Consider the following 20,729-nt stretch of genomic DNA (forward strand, 5'->3'; position numbering starts at 1 on the left):
ATCAACATCAATTATGAACTGCATCACTGTCACATAACGGCAGTGCTTTTACCAGCATCTGATCCTTGTTTTGTCGAGACGCGTCGAATGATGAACGATAGTTTGACCAGTAAAATATCAGTTTTACGAATTGGTCCGAGATTGACTTCATAGCTGGCGGTCAACGTATGTACATACTTGTGATTCCGTACTGTTGAGCGCAACCTTTTCAAGGTTCAAGGAGCTAGCATAGATCCATTGTTTGCTTATCTATCAAAATTCAATAGTTTTCGTCGAAAAACTGTTAATGACCTTGGTCCTTTGTCGATCTTATACGACCTCATATGTAAAATTTAGGATCACTTGCGTCATCACTTGTGTCACTTGTGATCACTTGTGTCAACAATTCAGTTTTCGATAGGAACCCATAAAACTACGTTTGAAAGTGTCAAAATGGCTTTCTATAGAGAAATGGCGGATAAACATCCTCTCAATTTTCTGCAAATATAAAAAATAGATGCGCTTGGTTTATGAAAACCCCCTCCCCTCCCCCTCCCGTCACGGCGCGGGTTTACGGCTAATTGTATCACTCTCCACAGGATCCGGGATGACTGAACCGCCGGTGTATCACCCCCGATGGCCGACGTCTGGACTCGATGTCAGTATACAGCTAGCGACGGACACACTCCTGGACCAGCTGGCTGCTCTGGCGACCCGCGCAGTCACAGGACTGGCAATAACTGGTGAGCAGCAATATAAGGAAAGCATCGGTGCTAAGATATCGTAACCATATGAATAACCTAAGATATCGTAACCTCATATCGTAATCATATGAGAGGGAGTGTATTTCCTTCACACACATAACCATGGCTCTTACTAACTCTTACTAGCTCTAACTAACCATGGCTCAGAGCCATGGTTAGTTACCATGGCTCTGCTTACAATTGCTCATGTAACAATTGGGCTATACCTATTTAGCCTAAAGCTGGCCACGGACGCAGGATATAGATTTCCAGACCGACGTGCGGCTTCTACATTACCTACCTAAAATTATTATGTCTACTTTTGTTGGATAGCTTATGCATTTTAAGACCGACATTTGTATTGTGTATCTGTTTTTATATTTTACAGACTCACCGTCCGTGACACCGGAAGCGACGGAACGCCTCCTGACTGCCCTCACCAGCTTGAGAGACGTCGCTGTTCTCATTCCCGGCGTCATTTGCGACACTGTGCTGTCCGCCCTCCACGGCTGCTCCCAGCTGAATACGCTGGAGGTTCAAGACACCCGTCCCCTCACGGACATCCCTGCCCTGACCCAGTCAGAGGTGGCAGCGGTCTGCAGGTCAGTCAGCCGGACGGCGCCGGCAGGTATTAGTTGCATCTGGATAGACCGCAATAACCCCAGGGATGACCATATCCGTTGAAGCCTTGGAGGTATACATAGCAGTACGGGCACATGGACACTGGAAATGGAAACAAACGCGTTACATAAGAATAAGCATCCAAAAGCAGGCTTAGGGGAGAGTGGGGAAAGATGCCCAGGGTTTTGCTATGTCATATATTATTCGAAAATGACGATGGGAAAGCAAAAACTTGGAGTTTCAACGGAAGCCGACATCATTTTCCTCCAAAAATATCACACTTTCGTGCCTGAAATATGATAACTTTTTTGCTATTAATCATTTTCCTGAAGAAGTGAAAGGGGGCATCTTACCCCACAGGGTGGGAAAGACGCCCCCTGGCGTTGGGGAAGATGCCCCCTGCACTATAAGTGACATAAATGGGCACGTGAATCGCCTGAACGAATCAGTGGTCCCTTCGAGCCTGCAGTAGACACCAAACGTCATCATAAGGGCCCTCAAAAGTAGTCGTAAGGGGCTTCAGAGGTCGTCGTTAGGGCCATCATAGTCCAGCGCGGCCAAACAAGCCTCCGTGGTGGCGTTCGGAGACCACTGAGGGGTTCCTATAGGTCTTCATGATGCTTGAGGGTCCTCGAGCCCATCGTGGGGATCTCAGATGCCAGCGCGGCCCGTGGAGCCAACGTGGGAGCCCTCAAAGGATGTCGTGAGGGGCCCTGGAGCCAATAATGGGGCCCACAGAGGCCGTCGTGAGGGCTCTCAGAGTCAGATGCCGCCCAAGAAGTCGCTGTGTGGGCCGAGAGACCGGCATGGGGAGCACCCGACCGTACTGGACTCTCAATAGTCCCAGATCGGCTTTTGTCTACATCACAAGTATGTAATAAATGATTTGACGGGCTGTTTGAAGGGCAGCCTACGGATTTAGGGGGGCGTCTTTCCCCATCAGGACAGGGGGCATCTTACCCCAAAGTACCGAAGTAGCATTAAATCATTTCAATTTGTTAGCCATAAAACTACACCCTGAAACAAACTGTTTGGGACACAGTACACGCATGCTAAGGTATCACGACATATAGCAAGGGACGCAAAAATTATCTACCTTCTTTGATATTTACAATGTTTTGACACCAAAATATTTTTTGAAAACAGCAAATAAAAAACATGCAATCATCAGCCAGCCGTTGCCCAACTGAGCTTCGCAAATTTTTGTGCAGTTAACAAGGCAGGCTTCCGCTTTACGCTAAGAACATTAATTTCCAGGTTCGATTCTTTGTTTCGCCGCTAGAGGGGGTGGCGCGTCTTTCCCACCCTGGGCATCTTACCCCACTCTCCCCTATTTATTCAGGTGATTGTGTAGATGCGATGCAAACAGACAGACAGACGGACAAACGGACGGGCAGCTACGTTATCTGGACTGGACTGGTATTTTATATACATATGGACATAATATTGGGTGGCATAATACTCATATAAATAGTATTGTGTGAAACGTTTGTAGCAAACTGCAGGACAAGACTGGAAACTTGAGATAGCCGGAAGCACATATGTTCTGTTATGAAAGGCATTGGAACTACATGGTGTTTCCGTGTCGAGTCGACCGCTGGTGCCACTGTGTGACTGTGTCCGGTATACTGACCCGTTCTGTTTTGTTGTGATCTGTTGCAGGATGGCAGCGACCTGCAGGAAACTGAAGGACCTGTACCTAACCTCCTCACTCGAAAACCGCCAGGCCGTCCTGACTGCCCTGCACGAGACAGACCTGGGATGTGACGGTGGCCAGTCCCGGACCATCGATTTCAATGTCCCCAGTAAGTGACGGCGTCTCTGACCACCCACACCAGCCGACACGGCGCCACCGGCCTCTCTGATACGCGCAGACACTGACGCACGTGACGTCACAATAGGTGACGTGTATCTCCGTTAGTGACGTCACAGTATCAGTATCAGCCCTCATGACGTCACGTGTCAGTGATACACACTAGAGATGTCAATCGGATACCAACTTTTTGGTTTACCGATACCAAACCGATACCAACTTGGTATTTGGTATCTTGATCCTAATGTTGTTGGTATTTTGTTGGTAGGTATTACGAATCCGGCTAATGTATAAGAGGATACGAATTCGGTAAAAAGTTGGTATTTCCCTCATGTTCCCAAGTTGGTTTGGTTTCGGTATTTTTTTCATGGTTTTGGTTGGCATTTGGTTTGGTATCGGTATCCCGATTTTCCGTTATTGACATCACTAATACACACATTGTCATTGTATTTGTTTCTATAACTGTACATAGGTGACGTCATAAGTCTGAGTTGCCCCATGTAACATCACTAGCAATCAGTGTGTAATCTGACGTGTTCTGTTTCCAGAGTCTGTATACGACAAGCTTACTAAGCCTCCCAACGACAGTAAAGTCTCCTTGTACCACTATAAATAGACGACATACCTTCCCGGTGCGTCGTCCGCTCCGGTGCCGGCGGCAGTGTCGGAACTCGACAACAGATGGCAGCACCGTGTCCCGTCGGCAGCGCTGTACGGAGCACATTGCACACCTGGACCTTCATATCCAGAGTTGTTCGGAGCCGCCCTGTCCCATGGGGTCAGGTCCGAGGGTGCTTTACCGCTGTACCAGGCTGGTTTGGTTTGAGTAGCCACTTAATGGTCATTTGATTTAGGCACAGGCCACAGATTGCTATGTTTGTTGAGGTTGACACTGCTTTGATAGACAGTGGGTATGTTCACTGTTCAGTATCCGAGATTTATCACGCTCGGGGCCAGTGTCCAGCCATCGGTGAACCGTTGTCACCGTGCCGGCGGTACCGCCGTGGTGACGTCACGTGTGTTGTGACGTGACGTCACGCTGGCTCACACCGCTGTGCTGTTGTGTTGTAGTTTCAGTTTAGACCAGAGAGTCGTTGGAGCTAGCTGTGAGGGTGTACGGTCCAGGCGATATCGGACCTCGCCCGTCACTGTGTCGGACCGTCGGTGGTCCGGTCGGCTGTGGTTCGTTTGGACCGGATATGTCCGGTTCGGTGTCGCTCATGGGATATCACGGGCTGATGGCGATTGAAATACACAGTGGTTGAGACGTTCAATACACAAATTTTACTGGATTTCCAAGCGCAACTATGCAGTATGCAGTGCCGTTATTTAGTGACGGTAACCCGTCAAAGGGACTGTAAGGCTTCTGACCATTATGCAATGCTTTGAACATATCATTCCATAATGTCATACGAAGTTGTGATAAAAAGAAGTCACCTACTTGAAGTGGCGTGGAGCTCTAATGTCAGGATGCCTTATAAAAAGGGTGTGCAACTTCAGGCTGCCTAGTATAAGTGTTCCGTAAAAATTAAGCCAAACCCAGAGAGTTATCAGTAAAAAGAAAAATCAGGTAATTCCCAGGAAACGTATCCCTCAGGGGACGGGGCGAATCATACTTTTTACTCACACCAGTACCAGCCCAGCACTTCAGTTGACTGAGCCGTTAGGCTGTACTGAAGTGTACTATCACACATGAAGTGTGTCTATGGTGATCAATGTGTCATCCAGCCGGTGCAGTGCGGCATAGCCTACCACTGCAGGCAGCTGATTGCCCGCTGAGAAACGGTGCATCGTTCTGCCGTCAACTGTAGACTGTACAGTGTGTATTAGTTATATTACAGCTGTATGGACACAGCACGGGTACGGATCCCTGTCACCATACCATCGACTGGTGGTTACAGGACACGGTCTAGTATCAAGCGGTGCGATATCGCCGGTGGTCGTTATTTCTTTTAGAAGGCTGCATACCGCCAGTGGCCACTATCACTTTTAGAAGGCTGGATACCGCTAGTCGCCACTCGCCATTATGACTTTTAGAAAGCTGCATACCGCCAGTGGCCACTATTATTTTACTGAAGGCTGGATAGTGGATACCGCCAGTGGCTATTATCACTTTAGAAGGCTGCATACCGCCAGTGGCCATTATCACTTTTTAGAAGGCTGGATACCGCTAGTGGCCCTATCACATAGAGGGAATGTGTCCAATAGGGCCTTTCGGTTGTTTTCTCAATTAGGTTCTCACCTCTAAAAAGTGGCGAATATTGACGTAACGTTTATCACTCAGTTCTAATCAATACCCTTACCTGAAAACGTTCGTGGTCCGACCACTGACCTTTGAAATTATGCGTTGTTTAACCCGCGCCGGGCCGGGGGGGGGGGGTGTTTGAACACTCGCCTGCAGTTTTTCGCAGATGCGCCGCCGTTTTTGGCACACCTGTTCATGCATCTTTTCCGCACATTTTGTAAAAAAAATCAGACCCAGGGCTCTTAAGGTCAGGTCACCAGGTCAGGTCAAGTGACCACACCTCAGATAAAGTTTCAATCCTCGTCATAGCTGCAGCGACTGAACGATCGCCTTGAAACTTTCAGCGATTGATAAGAGTAACAGTACAAAATGTTTATCTCGGAATTTCGATATCGGTGACCTAAGGTCAGGTCAATTTTGCGACCTCTCCATCATACTCTGTAACAAATATTCAGTACACTATGGCATGAAAATCAATCAAGCGAAAACGTTCATGGCACCAAAATAGCTTTGCAGGACCTTCAGCCAGCTCAGATTAAGTTTGGACAGTCGATCATTTCTGAAAGCCGCACAGTTAAAAACATCGGCCTCACTATGGACCGACATCTGACGTTCGGGGATGATGTTAGCCAGCTGGTTGGCAAATGTACCGGTCTTTTGAGTTCGCTGTCCCACTCCAAGCATGTCATACGTGCCGGACCGTTACTTACATTGTGAACGCGCTTGTGGCTAGCTCAATTCGCTACTGCATCTCCATCTACGGGTCCTGCCGCTGCGTTATAACAGAAATGCACCACATTCAAAAACTGTTCAATTTCTGAGCTCGTGTTGTGAGCGGCCGGCACAAATTTGATCACATTTCTGACGTGTTTCATCAACTCGGGTGGTTACACGCTGAGCTGCTCTTGAGCTACCATAGACTTGATTAAAAAGTCGCTCTAGATACTGAATTACCTGCCGACATTGCAGCATGTTTTCGCATGTCTGTACTCCACAATCCTACTCGCCAGATCGGCCAGCTTCACTGCCACTGCCAGAGACCAGACAGACATCCCAGTGGCGGATCCAGGGGGGGGGGGGCAAAATGGGCATTTGCCCCCCCCCCCAAACGGCATAATTTTAACATTACGCCTATGGACGAGGCATGGAAAGAATCGATAAATTGTTATGGTTTGCCCCCCCCCCCCAAAAAAAAACTCTGAGCTGGATCCGCCTCTGAGACATCCTCCGGCACTGCAGGCGGCTATCACACTGCAGTGCAATGTTTAATTAACCGGCTCCCGAGCGAGCTGAAATGCCTCACCGGATGTTCCTTCAAACGCCATCTTAAGCAGCTGGCAGCTGCTGCTGTACACGTGGTACTGTTGTGGTACTGGGACTGATGGCTGATAAGTGAATGCAAGGAGTGAATGAATGGTACTGTGTTTGTGTTTACGAGTATCTGTCTTAGCCTCACCGTTGTTTTGCCCTATACCTACCTTGGGTTTACCTCCACTGACGTAGTCGTAAGGTGACTCGGGTGCGGAAGAGCCACTGAATTGTGGATATACCAATTGTGAATGGAATTGTGGAATTGTGGAGAATTGTGGATATAGGGTAGACCGGGGCAAGTCGCCCCGCCGAGGTAAAACGCCTCACCGATGTTTCTCGGAACTGGCAGAGTTCTGGGGAAACATCCTCTCTTCTATAAAACGTGCACTATATGATCATTATATGAGCAGACTGGAAAGAAATTGTGATGACTCTTTCGGGAGATATAGCCAAAAATGTGTTTTTTGAGTGATTTTTATGTTTTGTTGTCAGATTATGCATCATGGCGTTCTTTTATGATTCACATCAGGTTAACAACTTTTATGTATTTTGAACAACTATTGTCTAACGCTTATCATGCCGGGTTGGTTCGTGTTAAATTATGTCTTGCTGGAGTGCAAACGTTGTTCCTTAACCGAACTACGTGATGGGGTAAAACGCCCCAGTAGGTCACGGGGCAAAAAGCCCCATGGGGCGTTTTACCTCATGTGTTGTTCGGGCTACCCACTTTCTAATGTTCGGTAGCTGGCAAACAGGAAGTTTCTATGCCTTTATGTGTATTTTTCTCAGCAACTGGATGGCAAAGGAAGTATTCTGTAAATATTTGCATTGCAATAATTTATTATTTGGTCTTATGAGGCAGGTGAAAAACCTGCTCATACAATAGTGGCATAGCTGAACACCTGACAGGATGGAATGTGCTAACTTCAGAGCCGTGCCTCCAGAGGTCTAACGGACCTCTCACATAAGGTTAAGCCAACTACCATGTTAAATCTGTAATCTCAAGTATGGGGCTACTTGCCCCAGGCCGTGGGGCGTTTTGCCCTGGGGTTGGGGCAAAATGCCCCATTTGCAGTTGCTTCACAAATCACTTCCTAGCTTGGAGTCCGATCATAAGTGAATGAATTTGAGGGGTGCAATTTAAAGTAAAATGTCCAAAGAACGCATTGAGCACAAATTTGGCCTTCCAGGTGATGTGGGACAAAATTTATGTAGCAAAATAAATTATCTGGGGCGTCTTGCCCCCTATATTAAATATTCTTTGAACTTTGGGGAGCGAATCGCACGACTGGTGAAATTTAAAAGGTAAAATCAAAAGTTAAAGGTTAAATTCAACGCCACGGACTGACAGACTGCTGGAAACCAGCTGTCATCAGTGGCGCGGGAACTTCTTCCAGACTGGGGGGGCTGAACCATCATAGAGATCAACCTAGGGTACCCCCAAATCTAGTTTTCTCATCGGTTTTAGGCCACTTATTTTTCAGACCTTGGCCTTTTCAACGAAAAAAAGAAGAAAATATTTTCAAAAAAGTGAGGTATTCCGTCTCAGCTGAGTGAAGAAACTACCGTTTTGGCAACCTGGAATAAAGGTTTTAAGCTTCCAAATGAGTTGCCAAGTCAGTAAAATAGGTAGATTTTTCACTCACATGCTTTCTTCCTTTGTGACTCACAACCCCTAATTTGGGGAGGGCAAGCTGCCCCAACGGTTCCTGGCCTCATGAAAAGTTGTGAGGCACCGCCCCCACGGCCCCAGAGTTGTGAGGGCAAGCTTCCCCCACTGCCCTCTCCCCCGGTTCCCGCGCCTATGTATGAATCTATGAAATTGTGTTGGTAGATTTCCGATTTCGATTCCTCCAGCTGGGGGGGGGCTCAAATACATTACGAGCCCCCCCAGCCGAAAAGTTGGAGGGGCTCAGCCCCCCCTAGCCCCCCCGGTTCCCGCGCCACTGGCTGTCATCTATCGGCGGTTGTCGGAAGTCGGAACACATACGGCAAACTGAGCCCGGGACCTGCTGCCACCTATCGGCGATTGTCGGAACCAGAGGCGGCCGACGGTCGAGCGACGGCCTTGGGACTGCCAGTGGCTGCTGGAAGTGTGGCGTAGTAGGTGAGAGTACAGAAAGTGGAGACGGAGAAATACGGACGGCTAAGACGGCGGTACGGACAGAGGAGACGAGGTGAGGTCAGAGGAGGGTCAGGGGAGGGGATGACACAGACGGTCACATATCTCTGTGGGGATGAGAGGGGGGGGGCTGGCTAAACAGTGTGGTCTTTGTGTGGCCTGTGGGTATTTTCCAGGGGCTAGTCCTCAGCGGCACGGTACCGTGTTGAAGTATGGCCGAATGCTGAGCTCCAACAGTTGAACAACTAACAAGCATAGGTTCTGTTCTGTTCCATGCCCTAAACTAAATCTAAATAACGATGTTTATCAGCGCACCCAACATTGAGGTAATCCACTGGTGAGTAGGTCACGTGACACATCCCCATCAGTCTGACGTAATCTGCAGGATAGCTTTCTGCCAGTGGTAGTTATTCAGTGTTAGGTAGTTTAGGGGTATCATAGGGCCTTGGGTGCAGAGTGAAGTGTTGTTGGGTTAGGTAAAGATTAGTCAGACTGGGCTAGTTTTGGCCGGACTAGGTCAAGGTTTGATAAGGAGTGCAGACCTGGCCTCGATGGGTTATCGTGGTGTTTACAACTCTAATGAGCATCATTTCAATATTCAGGATATGTAAAAATGTGATATGGACAGCAGCATACTGTATCTAAAAAACAACGGGCCCTCAGCTTCAGTTTTACTGAACGGGGAAGTCCCCCTGGCGCGGTTCGCTCCGCTGCGCGTGAGAGAGGGGGAAGTCCCTTTCTTCTCTTGGGCTTGGCTGGCGGTTGCCATGGAGACGACTTAGCTACCAGGAGCTCGTCGGAGGAAATATGTCAGGTCGAGTTTGGTATTGCAATCAAAATGTTTTTTTTTTGTTTTTTTTTTGAATTTTTGGTAGGCATTATAAATCCACGCTATTGTAAAAGAGGCTTTTGGTTTGGTGAAGTTAGGCATTTTTCCTTGCTGTCCAAGTTACTCCGATTTTCTCGTGGTTTAGATTGGCATTTGGTTTGGTATCGGTATCCAGTTTATCTCCAATTGACATCACGAATTGCTGACCTCTGGTGACGTACAGACTACAGCAGCAGACCTTGTAGGTACTAAGAACGTGTAGAGGGTTCCTTTTAGAGATGCCAATCGGATACTGAGTTTTGTTATAGCGAAACCAAACGATGTCAATTGTCATCCTTGTTTGGCATCAGTTTTTCAGTGATGTAAAATTAACTCAACTGATTCCATAACCAGCAGTAAGGGAGGGTTGTGCCTCACCACTGATAGGTCACCGCTGATCAAGGTAACCCGCAGTAAGGGAGGGCTGTGCCTCACCACGGATAGGTAACCACTGATAGGTAACCCGCAGTCAGGGAGGGCTGTGCCTCATCACAGATAGGTAACCACTGATAGGCAACCCGCAGCGAAGGAAGGCTGCGACTCACCACGGAGTGATTACCGAGAATCGAGTCCCTCCATTTGGACCACGGCTCTGGCCTCTGAGATCTTGATCTGACCGGTACGGCGGGCCGTTTCCACCTTCTCTCTCTCTCCCTCCCCCCTCTCTCCCTCCCTCTCTCTCTCTCTCTCTCTCTCTCTCTCTCTCTCTCTGTGTCTCTGTCTCTGTCTCTGTCTCTGTCTCTGTCTCTGTCTCTGTCTCTGTCTCTGTCTCTCTCTCTCTCTCTCTCTCTCTCTCTCTCTCTCTCTCTCTCTCTCTCTCTCTCTCTCTCTCTCTCTCTTTCTCTCTCTCTCTCTCTCTCTCTCTCTCTCTCTCTCTCTCTCTCTCTCTCTATCTCTCTCTCTCTCTCTCTCTCTCTCTCTCTCTCTCTCTCTCTCTCTCTCTCTCTCTCTCTCTCTCTCTCTCCGGCTCCAGCTGCTCTCTACCGCTGGTTTCTGCCGCCTGAACACACAGACACGGAGCTGATCCACGGCCGAGTCAGCCGACGGAGACATGACACCGGGGGTCGAGTGACCGGTGCTTGGTGTCGGCGGTAGACGGGGGTCAGCGGGGTCAGCGGGGAAGGGGGGGGAGAGGTTGTGGAGGGAAGTGATACGGTGAGAGTCCGTGAACAGTGAACACCCTCGGCTGAGTTCACGGCGGGTGGGGAAACAGACATGAAACTTCGCACGAACGAACTGGTGCCTCGAAAACTTCGTTACTTTACCCGTGAGCTGCTGGATGAGTTAACCCCCAACTTTTTTCGCCGCGCTTAAAAAACGGCCGCATCGCAGCCTCGCAGGAGTGCCAAATTCTGGTTGCATGTAGGGAATCCATTGAAGTTCATTGCGATGAAATTTCAAACAAATTGGTGGGGAAAATTAAGATTGAGGTTTTAGTGACGTCATGACTCCTGGGTTTCCGACCAACAACGGTATGTGTTAAAAAATCTTAAACTCACAGAATAGCCATAGACACATGCCGTTAAGGCCATTAGACTGTTTCAGGTGAAACCGTTCTCTCAGTCTTATATACCGTACGTTCTCTGTTTTAGAAATGGAGCCCAGGCAGCTCCAAGAGGAGGTTATCCAGATGAAAGAACAGATGGCACTTTTGAAGGAGGAAATGACACATCGTAATCAAGAGGACATTGTCCGTTTGGATGGGGAACTGACCACTCTGAAGAAAAACTGCGACTCACTGAGTGAACAGGTGGTCGGCCTTGAGGGAGAAGTGACCACATTGAAGGGAGACAACGCCACACTGAAGGGAGACAACACCACACTGCGTCAGGAGGTGGTCCATCTACGTGAAGAGGTGGTCCGCCTGCGGCAGGCTGTCCTCGAGGAGCGCACCACTCGCCAGGTCGTCGTGGAGGAGCTGCGGCAGGAGGTCCGCCGGCGAGCGGCGCCATCCGACCGTTCCCAGGGGTGAGACTGAGAGGCAGCAGGGGTGGCACCAGGGGGTTAGTCGGTGGGATGACATTAGGGGGTTAACAGTAGGAGTTAGTCGGCTTTGACTGCAAGTGATTTTAAACATCAGCTTGTAAGAGTGAAACCGGTTGTGTACGTGTAGACAGTTTGTAAGAGTCAACCCGGATATGTAGAGAGTTTGTTTTTAAGAGTCAACCCGGTTGTGTAGACAGTTTGTATGCAAATATTGACCGGTTGTATGGACAGTTTGTCTACATATAAGAGCCGAACCGGTTGTGTAGACACTAGACAGTTTGTAAGAGACAACTCGGTTTTGTAGACAACTTGTTTGTGAGTGACTGTGAGGCAGCAGGCTGCTGGGTGGCACAGGGATTGGGGGGAGGGGACACTAGATGGGCTTTCACAGATCGATGGTACGGTACTGTCTTGGAAGTGGAGACTTCTGGAAATTATTGTCTTATGACCGACCTGAGAGCTCTAATGACGTCACACCACGTCACACTGACATCATCTTGTCACAGTGACGGCGAGGAGGTGGCTTCACTGAAGGTCGACACTTGCGACAAGACAAGTGACACCATCAGCACATGTGACGTCATCACCCAAACTGCAGAGGAGGCGGGGCCGGCGCGCGGCGACGTGCGAGAGGCTGCACCGCGATGGGCTTCTGCCATGTGTCTCTTGGACCACGAGTTGTTGAAGATGGTGCTGAGCAAGATGGACTGCTGGGAAATGATCCGCGCGAGGCGGGGTGAGTGTTCCGGCGACTGACAATGTATGCAGGACGGTAGAATAGAAGGTAGTAGATAATGCTTCATTGAAATATGCAGGTGCTTAGTGGAGTATTCTGTATTTTTACCTAGGATTCGGAGAGTTTGGCAATAAATAGTCTATCACGGGGCAAATTGAACGGGGTTAGGCTGGTACGGGATTCACACGTAGATGGATGGCTGCTCGGAATACCATTCTCATAGAATAGCTACGTCTTACATTTAAAGACACCAACGCTGTCTATGCAAGTATTGACGTTCCTGTCAAGGTGCTCGATGCCACCCGTTCCTTTTTCTTGTATGCCGACAGTCTGCCGTCGGTGGCGGTCCGCTGTCGACGATATCTTCAGCGACTGTCGGCGGGAGCTAACCGATCAGCAAACCCGCGGTGGAGAGGTGTCTACGCCGGCCACGAGCCTAGAGCTCGTAGTGAAGACACAGGACCAGCCGAAGATGACCGGATTGCGGGCGCCGACCGCTGAGACGGACACCGACCTCCGACTGGTCGGTGAGTACCGTGTGAAACGCGCTACACACGACATGGTACGCTTTGTCCCGCTGTAACTGTCATTCCTTGTCCTTATCAGTAATCACTTCTTCACTGACTGGTGTTGCTTTATTCCAGCGGCCACCTGCCACGCCCTGCAGAAGGTCAACCTGCGCGGCTTCAAGCTGCGAGTCTCTGCCCTGCGCCGGCTGGCGCGTGCCAACGCCTCCAGTCTGCGTGAGCTGACGCTGCCTGCCGGCATCAGCGACTGGCAGCTGGAGGCGCTGCTGGAGCCGCTGAAGGCTCTGGAGCGGCTCGATGTGAGCCCACCCGTGGACAGCTCCGGCAAGTGGCTTCGGCTGCTGCCCCAGTCGCTGAAGAGACTGGACATCACTGGTAAGAAGAGTTATGGGGCGACGTTGGAACGCGTTAGTTACTATCGTACGTCACGCTAGCTCAGATAAGAAATCGCCGCGCTGGTCCGTACTGTAGGTCAGCCATATTCACCTGTACAAATCACGTTGTTAGGCTGCCTGGGATCATTGGGTCAAAAGTTGTGGACTTGTGATTCTTGAATCTTCTTGCGATCGCCGGCTCAGAAATTTTCAGCGTGTGGGTCCTGCTGTGATTGCCAACACAGAAGTTCTCGCCGGCGCTTTTGATGGAAAGAATAACGCCTTGTTTGTTTGTCAGTTAGCACATTATCAATGATTTTCATTTGTTGCTATTCACAAATGATCAAATGATCACTGACAACATCAACATCAATTATGAACTGCATCACTGTCACATAACATCAGTGCTTTTACCAGCATCTGATCCTTGTTTTGTCGAGACGCGTCGAATGATGAACGATAGTTTGACCAGTAAAATATCAGTTTCACGAATTGGTTCGAGATCGGCTTCATAGCTGGCGGTCAACGTACATACTTGTGATTCCGTACTGTTGAGCGCAACCTTTTCAAGGTTCAAGGAGCTAGCATAGATCCATTGTTTGCTTATCTATCAAAATTCAATAGTTTTCGTCGAAAAACTGTTAATGACCTTGGTCCTTTGTCGATCTTATACGACCTCATAAGTAAAATGTAGGATCACTTGCGTCATCACTTGTGTCACTTGTGATCACTTGTGTCAACAATTCAGTTTTCGATAGGAACCCATAAAACTACGTTTGAAAGTGTCAAAATGGCTTTCTATAGAGAAATGATTAAACATCCTCTCAATTTTCTGCAAATATAAAAAATAGATGTGCATAGCTGATGAAAACCCCCTCCCTCCCCCTCCCGTCACGGTGCGGGTTTACGGCTAATTGTGTCACTCTCCACAGGATCCGGGATGACTGAACCGCCGGTGTATCACCCCCGATGGCCGACGTCTGGACTGGATGTCGGTATCAAACGAGGCACGGACACACTTCTGGACCAGCTGGCTGCTCTGTCGACCCGCACAGTTACAGGGCTGTACATCAGTCGTGAGTAGCAGCATGAGTAAAGTATTTTACGAAGTGTTGTGTATGTTGCATTATGAAAGGGAGATGTTACGCTTCTGTTGTCTCAAATTGCTCTAAAAGAATACAAAACTCATTGCGCCTGTCGTTTCGGCTCTCGCCGGTACTGCATGCCTGTGGTGTCGCGACTGGGGCGCTAATTCATCGTTCGGTTAGGCACCTCAACAGCGACGAGCTCGATTGAGAGAGGTTAACCAGTTAGAAGTGTGGCCCACATCAAGGAGTTCAGATTAATGCCGGTGCTTATGGAGAGCCCGATATTATGCGTTACGCACTTCGTGGTTATTTTATCTTGCTATAGCAGGGCTGCGGAGTCGATGGATTTTCGGCGACTCCGACTCCGACTCAGACTTCGGCTTTCAAAAACCAGCTCCGACTCCGACTCCGACTCCGGGCAGAATTGTCGACTCCGACCGTCTCCAACTCCCGACTCCGACTCCGCAGACCTAGCAGGGCTGCGGAGTCGACAGATTTTCGGTGACTCCGACTCCGACTCCGGCTCGGGTTTCTAAAATCGACTCCGACTCCGACTCCGACTCCGACTCCGGTCACAACTGTCGACTCCGACCGACTCCGACTCCGACTCCGACTCCGACTCCGCAGCCCTGATCAATAGGTACTGCTGGGATCTGGGCCACGGTGATCGCAACGTGTGTACATATGCACTTATGGCTTCTGTATTTATATTTTACAGAGTCACCGTCCGTGACACCGGAGGCGACGGAACGCCTCCTGGCTGCCCTCACCGGCTTGGAGGATGTCACTCTTCACGGAGCGGGCGTCATTTGCGACACTGTGCTAGCCGCCCTCCACGGCTGCTCCCAGCTGGATACACTGGAGCTGGAAGACACCCGGCCCCTCGCGGACATCCCTGCCCTGACCCAGTCAGAGGTGGCAGCCGTCAGCAGGTCAGTCGGCCGGACGGCGCCGGCGGGTACTGCCTATGTGTATCTGGATAGACCGCAATAACCTCAGCGATAGCCTCATCCGTTGGAGGTATACATAGGAGTACGGGCACAGGGACGTTGAAAATGAAAACAATAACATCACAGAAAAATAGGCAGCCACCGACAGACCTGGACAGACACTAAGATACAAGTGATTAAATGTATATAAACACGTCAGACAGACAGACAGACAGACAGACAGACAGACAGACAGACAGACTCAAATGAGTCAGATTTGAGTCGAGTCGGGTAAATTGTTGAGCTGTTGAGTTGAGTCAGAGTTGAGTCGGACAAGAATATTAACCCTCGCCCATGTAGGGGGGGGGGGGTTGGTGCAACGACCTCTGAGGTTTTTCTTAGCTACACGCCGAACCGTTTCAGATAGCCTGCTCAAATTTTCAGTACCCTATGGGGCATCCTTTGCGCAACTTTTGGTAATTTATTTTGTCAAGTTCATGTCAGGTCACGGAGTTATGACGTCATAAAGGGAACAACCTCCGGCCAGATTTACGCTAAATTGGAGATTGCTTCACATTGGTATAAATGCCGACTGACCTGACACACTGATGGATTGTTTTAGAATCATAACTGGCTGATTTGACATTGGCACAATGTCCGTTGACCTTTTGAAGGTTACTAAAGGTCAAGGTCAGGTCAGTGACCTCGTTTGACCTGTAATGACTTCTTGCACTTGTATGCCTTTTCGGGGTATTTTGATGCCCTGAATTCGAATTTGCTATCCATTTCAGGCACCGTCGGTTGTTTCTTGGAGTTCATCTTGGGTCAGGGTCAGGTCAGTGACGTCACACGCCTGACGTGACCCAATGCACAAATGACCTTACAGACTTCCGATGCTCCCAACGCATCATTTTAGAGTTATGACATCGAAATACACACCAAACGATAGAGAATTGATTAAGGATCACGATAGTGAAGGTTTCAACTCGATATCTCTTACTGTTTTGCCGCAATCGGCGCGGAAATCTGAAAAAAGTTAGATGTTTCCGAAAATTTGACCTTTGACCGGTCATAAGTAGGTCAAATGTTGACCTAGGACCAAAAAATATACCACCAATCGCGAGATCTCGTTAAGAGCAATCCGTTGGTTTTTTCCGCTAAGCTCTACGACGCTCCGTTTTCAAACGCCAGGGGGGTCGCACCAACCCCCCCCCCCTGCATGGGCGAAGGTGGCAAAACACCGTTTACGGGCGAGGGTTAAGGCGTTGAGTTGAGTCAGAGTTGAGTCAGTAAAATAACTTTTGACATTGATTTGAGTCAAACATTTAGGAACATGAGTCAGCTGACTCAACTTTCCAGAAACAAACTTATCATTCCCCCCCCCCGCCCCCCCCGCCCTGCTGCCGGACTTTTTCACACATCCCCCCGCTCAACAGCTTTTTTATCTGAGTCAATTTTGAGTCAACTCACTTGATTCAACAAAAAATTTGAGTCAAGTTTGAGTCGACTCATATTTTCATTGAGCCGCTTGAGTCATGAGTCGAGTCAAGGGAAAAAATCAGCTCCTTGTTTGAGTCAGAGTTGAGTCAGGGCTTTCTGAGGTTGAATGATGAGTCGAGTCGGCAAATTTTTTTGAGTCGAGCACCACCCTGGGTGGCATAAGACTCATAGTATCGTGTGAAATATTCGTATCGAACTGCAGCACCAGACTGGGGACTTGACATAGCCGGAGGCACACATGTTCTGTTATGAACGAATCGTAAATACATGATGTCTCCGTCGACCGCTGGTGCCACTGTGTGACTGTGTCCCGTATACTGACCCGTTCTGTTTTGTTGTGATCTGTTGCAGGATGGCAGTGACCTGCAGGAAACTGAAGACACTGTTCATTTCATCCTCAACTGAAAACTGCCAGGCCGTCCTGACCGCCCTGCACGAGACAGACCTGGGATGTGACAGTGGCCTGTCCCGCACCATCGAGCTCTATGTCCCTAGTAAGTGACGGCGTCTCTGACCACCCACACCAGCCGACACGGCGCCACCGGCCTCTCGGACACGCACAGACACTGACGCACGTGACGTCACAATAGGTGACGTGTATCTCCGTAAGTGACGTCACAGTATCAGTATCAGCCCTCATGACGTCATTAGTCGGTGATGCACACATTGCCATTGTGTTTGTTTCTGTACCTGTAGGTGACGTCATCAGTCTGAGTCAGATGCCCCATGTTGATGTGACATCACTAGCAAACAGTGTGTAATCTGACGTGCTCTGTTTCCAGAGTCTATAGAAGACGAGATTGAAAGGCCCTCCGACAGTAGCATCTGTGTGGAGTACTACGACGACATCGACTAGTTTCCCGGTGCCAAGGCCCTAGGCATGTGAATACCCACTACCCCTGGTGCCTCGTCTACTCTGGTGCCGGCGGCAGTGTCGGAACTCGACAACAGATGGCAGCACTGTCCCGTTTGTAGTGTCGGAACTCGACAACAGATGGCAGCACCGTGTCCCGTCGGCAGCGCTGTTCTGTACACAATGCACGTCTAGACCTTCATATCCAGAAGTGCACTGCTTTGAGTCGCCCTGTCCCATCGGCTCAGGTCCGTGGGTACTTTACCGCCGTGCCAGGCTGGTTTGGGTTGAGTGGCCACCTAAATGCTTGATCATTTGAGCACAGATTGCTACGTTTGTTGACACTACACTGCTCTGCTTTGATATACAGTAGGTATATTCAGTATCCGGGATGTATCACGCTCCGGGCCAGTGTCCAGCCGTCGGTAAACCGTTGTCACCGTGCCGGAGGTACAGCCGTGGTGACGTCACGTGTGTTGTGACGTGACGTCACGCTGGCTCACACCGCTGTGCTGTTGTGTTGTAGTTTCAGTTTAGACCAGAGAGTGGTTGTAGCTATCTGTGAGGGTGTCCGGTCTGGGCGATATCGGACCTCGCCCGTCACCGTGTCGGACCGTCGGTGGTCCGGTCGGCTGTGGTTCGTTTGGACCGGATATGTCCGGTTCGGTGTCGCTCATGGGATATCACGGGCTGATGGCGATTGAAATACACAGTGGTTCAGACGTTCAATACACAAATGTTACTGCGATTTCCAAGCGCAACTATGCAGTGCAGTCATTTAGTGACGGTAACCCGTCAAAGGGATTGTAAGGCTGCTGACCATTATGCAATGCTTTGAACATAGCATTCCATAATGTCATACAAAGTTGTGATATAAAGAAGTCACCTACTTGAAGTGACGTGGAGCTCTAATGTCAGGATGCTTCATAAAAAGTGCGTGCAACTTCAGATTGCCTAATATAAGTGTTCCGTGAAAATTAAGCCAAACCCAGAGAGTTATCAGTAAAGAGAAAAATCAGGTCATTCCCAGGAAACGTATCCCTCACGTGACGGGTGAATCATACTTTTTACCATCACCACCAGCCCAGCACTTCAGTTGACTGAGCCGTTAGGCTGTACTGATTATCACACATGAAGTGTGTGTATGGTGATCAGGGTTGTATACGACTCAATCAATAGCAATCAATTCAATCACGACAAATTTGGGAAACCAATCAAATCAATCAAGTCAGAGCAGTTTTCGGGAATTGATTCAATCGACTCAAACGCGACAATGAAAGGAATCAATCAACTCAATCAAACGACTCAAACCAAGATATACATTAGGTTTTTTGCCCCACCAACTTGGAAAAGTGTCCATAGCAGTCTGGTGTACCTACCTACCTACCTACCTACAGAAGAAACAAAAATATTGTCATTTAAAATTATAAATTGCCATGCCATTCAAAGTTTCTATGTAATAAGGAAGGATACCTAGTGATGGACAGGTGGATCATGATATTGAGGTTCAATGGGTAGAATTGGAGCAGAAGTTTCATTTAATGGGTGCATTTTAACCCAGTAGTTGACTTCAACAAACGCCCCTTAACCCAAATCACCACCTTTCACCTAAAAGTTGTCAATTTAATTTTGGCCATATTCCAGCTAAGTCATCAGGCCATCTACCCCATGTAAAGCCCCCGTCTGTCTCTTATGTGAGTTATGCGGAGCTCTTCTGAATTGAACCCTGAACATAATGAACCTAGCTAGGTTACATGCCACACTGACACCATATTGATATGAAAGTGTTGAAAATGTGCTATAAATTTGACAACTTCATTAGGTATGCTTTATGAAGACAGCAGGAAATCAGGTAGGTACCTTCTTACCTGCCTAGATGTGTCACTGGCTACCAACAGTACCAACGAAGGTAGATAGGTTATATGTGAAGAATTCAAAACATTTTATTGCAATACAATTTGAAACTGTTAGGACTGGGGGATAGGGATGAGCATTAAAAATATATTTAAAAAGAAATGGAAAGGACAGGGACTCTGGAACCACAGGATAAGTTAAGGACAAAGGAAGAAGAACAAGGAAAATTAAATGCCGTTGGTGCGAGGCGACGGGTGCGACTGCGAAAAAACAAAGAAAACGTTTTGCCAAGAAGTATGCTAAGCTTTTATAAATCCTTATTCTACGTCTTTTGATTTTTTGGTAAGATGACGTCATTGATTATCATGTAGTATGGTAGATCATCATAAAATAAATCGGTTGTACAACACCAATTTCGTTTTAATTATTATTTCATTTGAAATAAAACCACTTAATAATATTCGGTAAAATATTTTAAGGAAAATGAAATATATTAAATACATATGTTATGCCTAGGCTCTCAGGAGAAAAGGATCAACAAACGTTCTGCTGCAAATTAAACAATGCAGCAAATTAGCTATAAATGTAAACGTAATTAGCGAGACGAAAACGGCGCTTTTGTTTCAGTTATTTTTGTAGGGGTTTCAGATATTTATAGAGTTCAGTGGGTTGTTTCTGAGGAGATGTGGAGATGTGAATTAGTAATGAATCACACTTTATTAGTATATAGGGCCTTGCACTTTATCATCTGGATTAAAAAAAAAGTTTCCTGCTGAGTGCAGAAAGGTAGGTAGGTGCATCGCCAGGTTCTATCACAGGATTGGAGCAGTTATTGCAGTTGAAAGTCAAAGTTGGCTGTTCATGTTTAGGCCCTGTTCTTTATTTGGCCATCTACCCCATATTGCAGTTGTGATGACAAGCAGTTTTCAGTGTAGTTTTGTGATCTTTGATGTCATCAATTGGTGTCATTATTTTTCGTCAACTAAAACTTATTTCAACTTTCCATTCAATCGACTCAATCATACGAGTCACTCTAATTTTCGGGAATCAAATCAGTCAACCAGTCGCTAAAGTCAAACGAGTCAGTCAACCAGTCATCTCGAAAAGTCAATCGACTCAATCCAATCAACTCAAAATACGCGTTGAATCAAATCAATCAATTCAATCGACTTGATTGGTA

The 20,729-nt window shown here is 48.2% G+C and overlaps 1 protein-coding gene across 1 annotated transcript in view; it reads left to right on the forward strand.

The window, feature by feature from the left end:
* LOC122392591 overlaps window positions 1–18,440 on the forward strand; it is a 67,648-nt gene extending 49,208 nt beyond the window's left edge. Inside the window, exons 4-9 of the mRNA XM_043387641.1 lie at window positions 12,754–12,951; window positions 13,069–13,326; window positions 14,258–14,401; window positions 15,132–15,345; window positions 17,194–17,336; window positions 17,625–18,440. Coding sequence (XP_043243576.1) covers window positions 12,754–12,951; window positions 13,069–13,326; window positions 14,258–14,401; window positions 15,132–15,345; window positions 17,194–17,336; window positions 17,625–17,698 — 1,031 coding nt within the window. The 3' untranslated portion in view covers window positions 17,699–18,440. The remainder of the gene's footprint in view (window positions 1–12,753; window positions 12,952–13,068; window positions 13,327–14,257; window positions 14,402–15,131; window positions 15,346–17,193; window positions 17,337–17,624) is intronic.
* Window positions 18,441–20,729: the final 2,289 nt, after the last annotated feature.

Source organism: Amphibalanus amphitrite, unplaced genomic scaffold, assembly GCF_019059575.1.
Source record: "Amphibalanus amphitrite isolate SeventyFive unplaced genomic scaffold, NRLGWU_Aamphi_draft 000492F_arrow, whole genome shotgun sequence".
NCBI classification, from domain to species: Eukaryota; Metazoa; Arthropoda; class Thecostraca; order Balanomorpha; family Balanidae; genus Amphibalanus; species Amphibalanus amphitrite.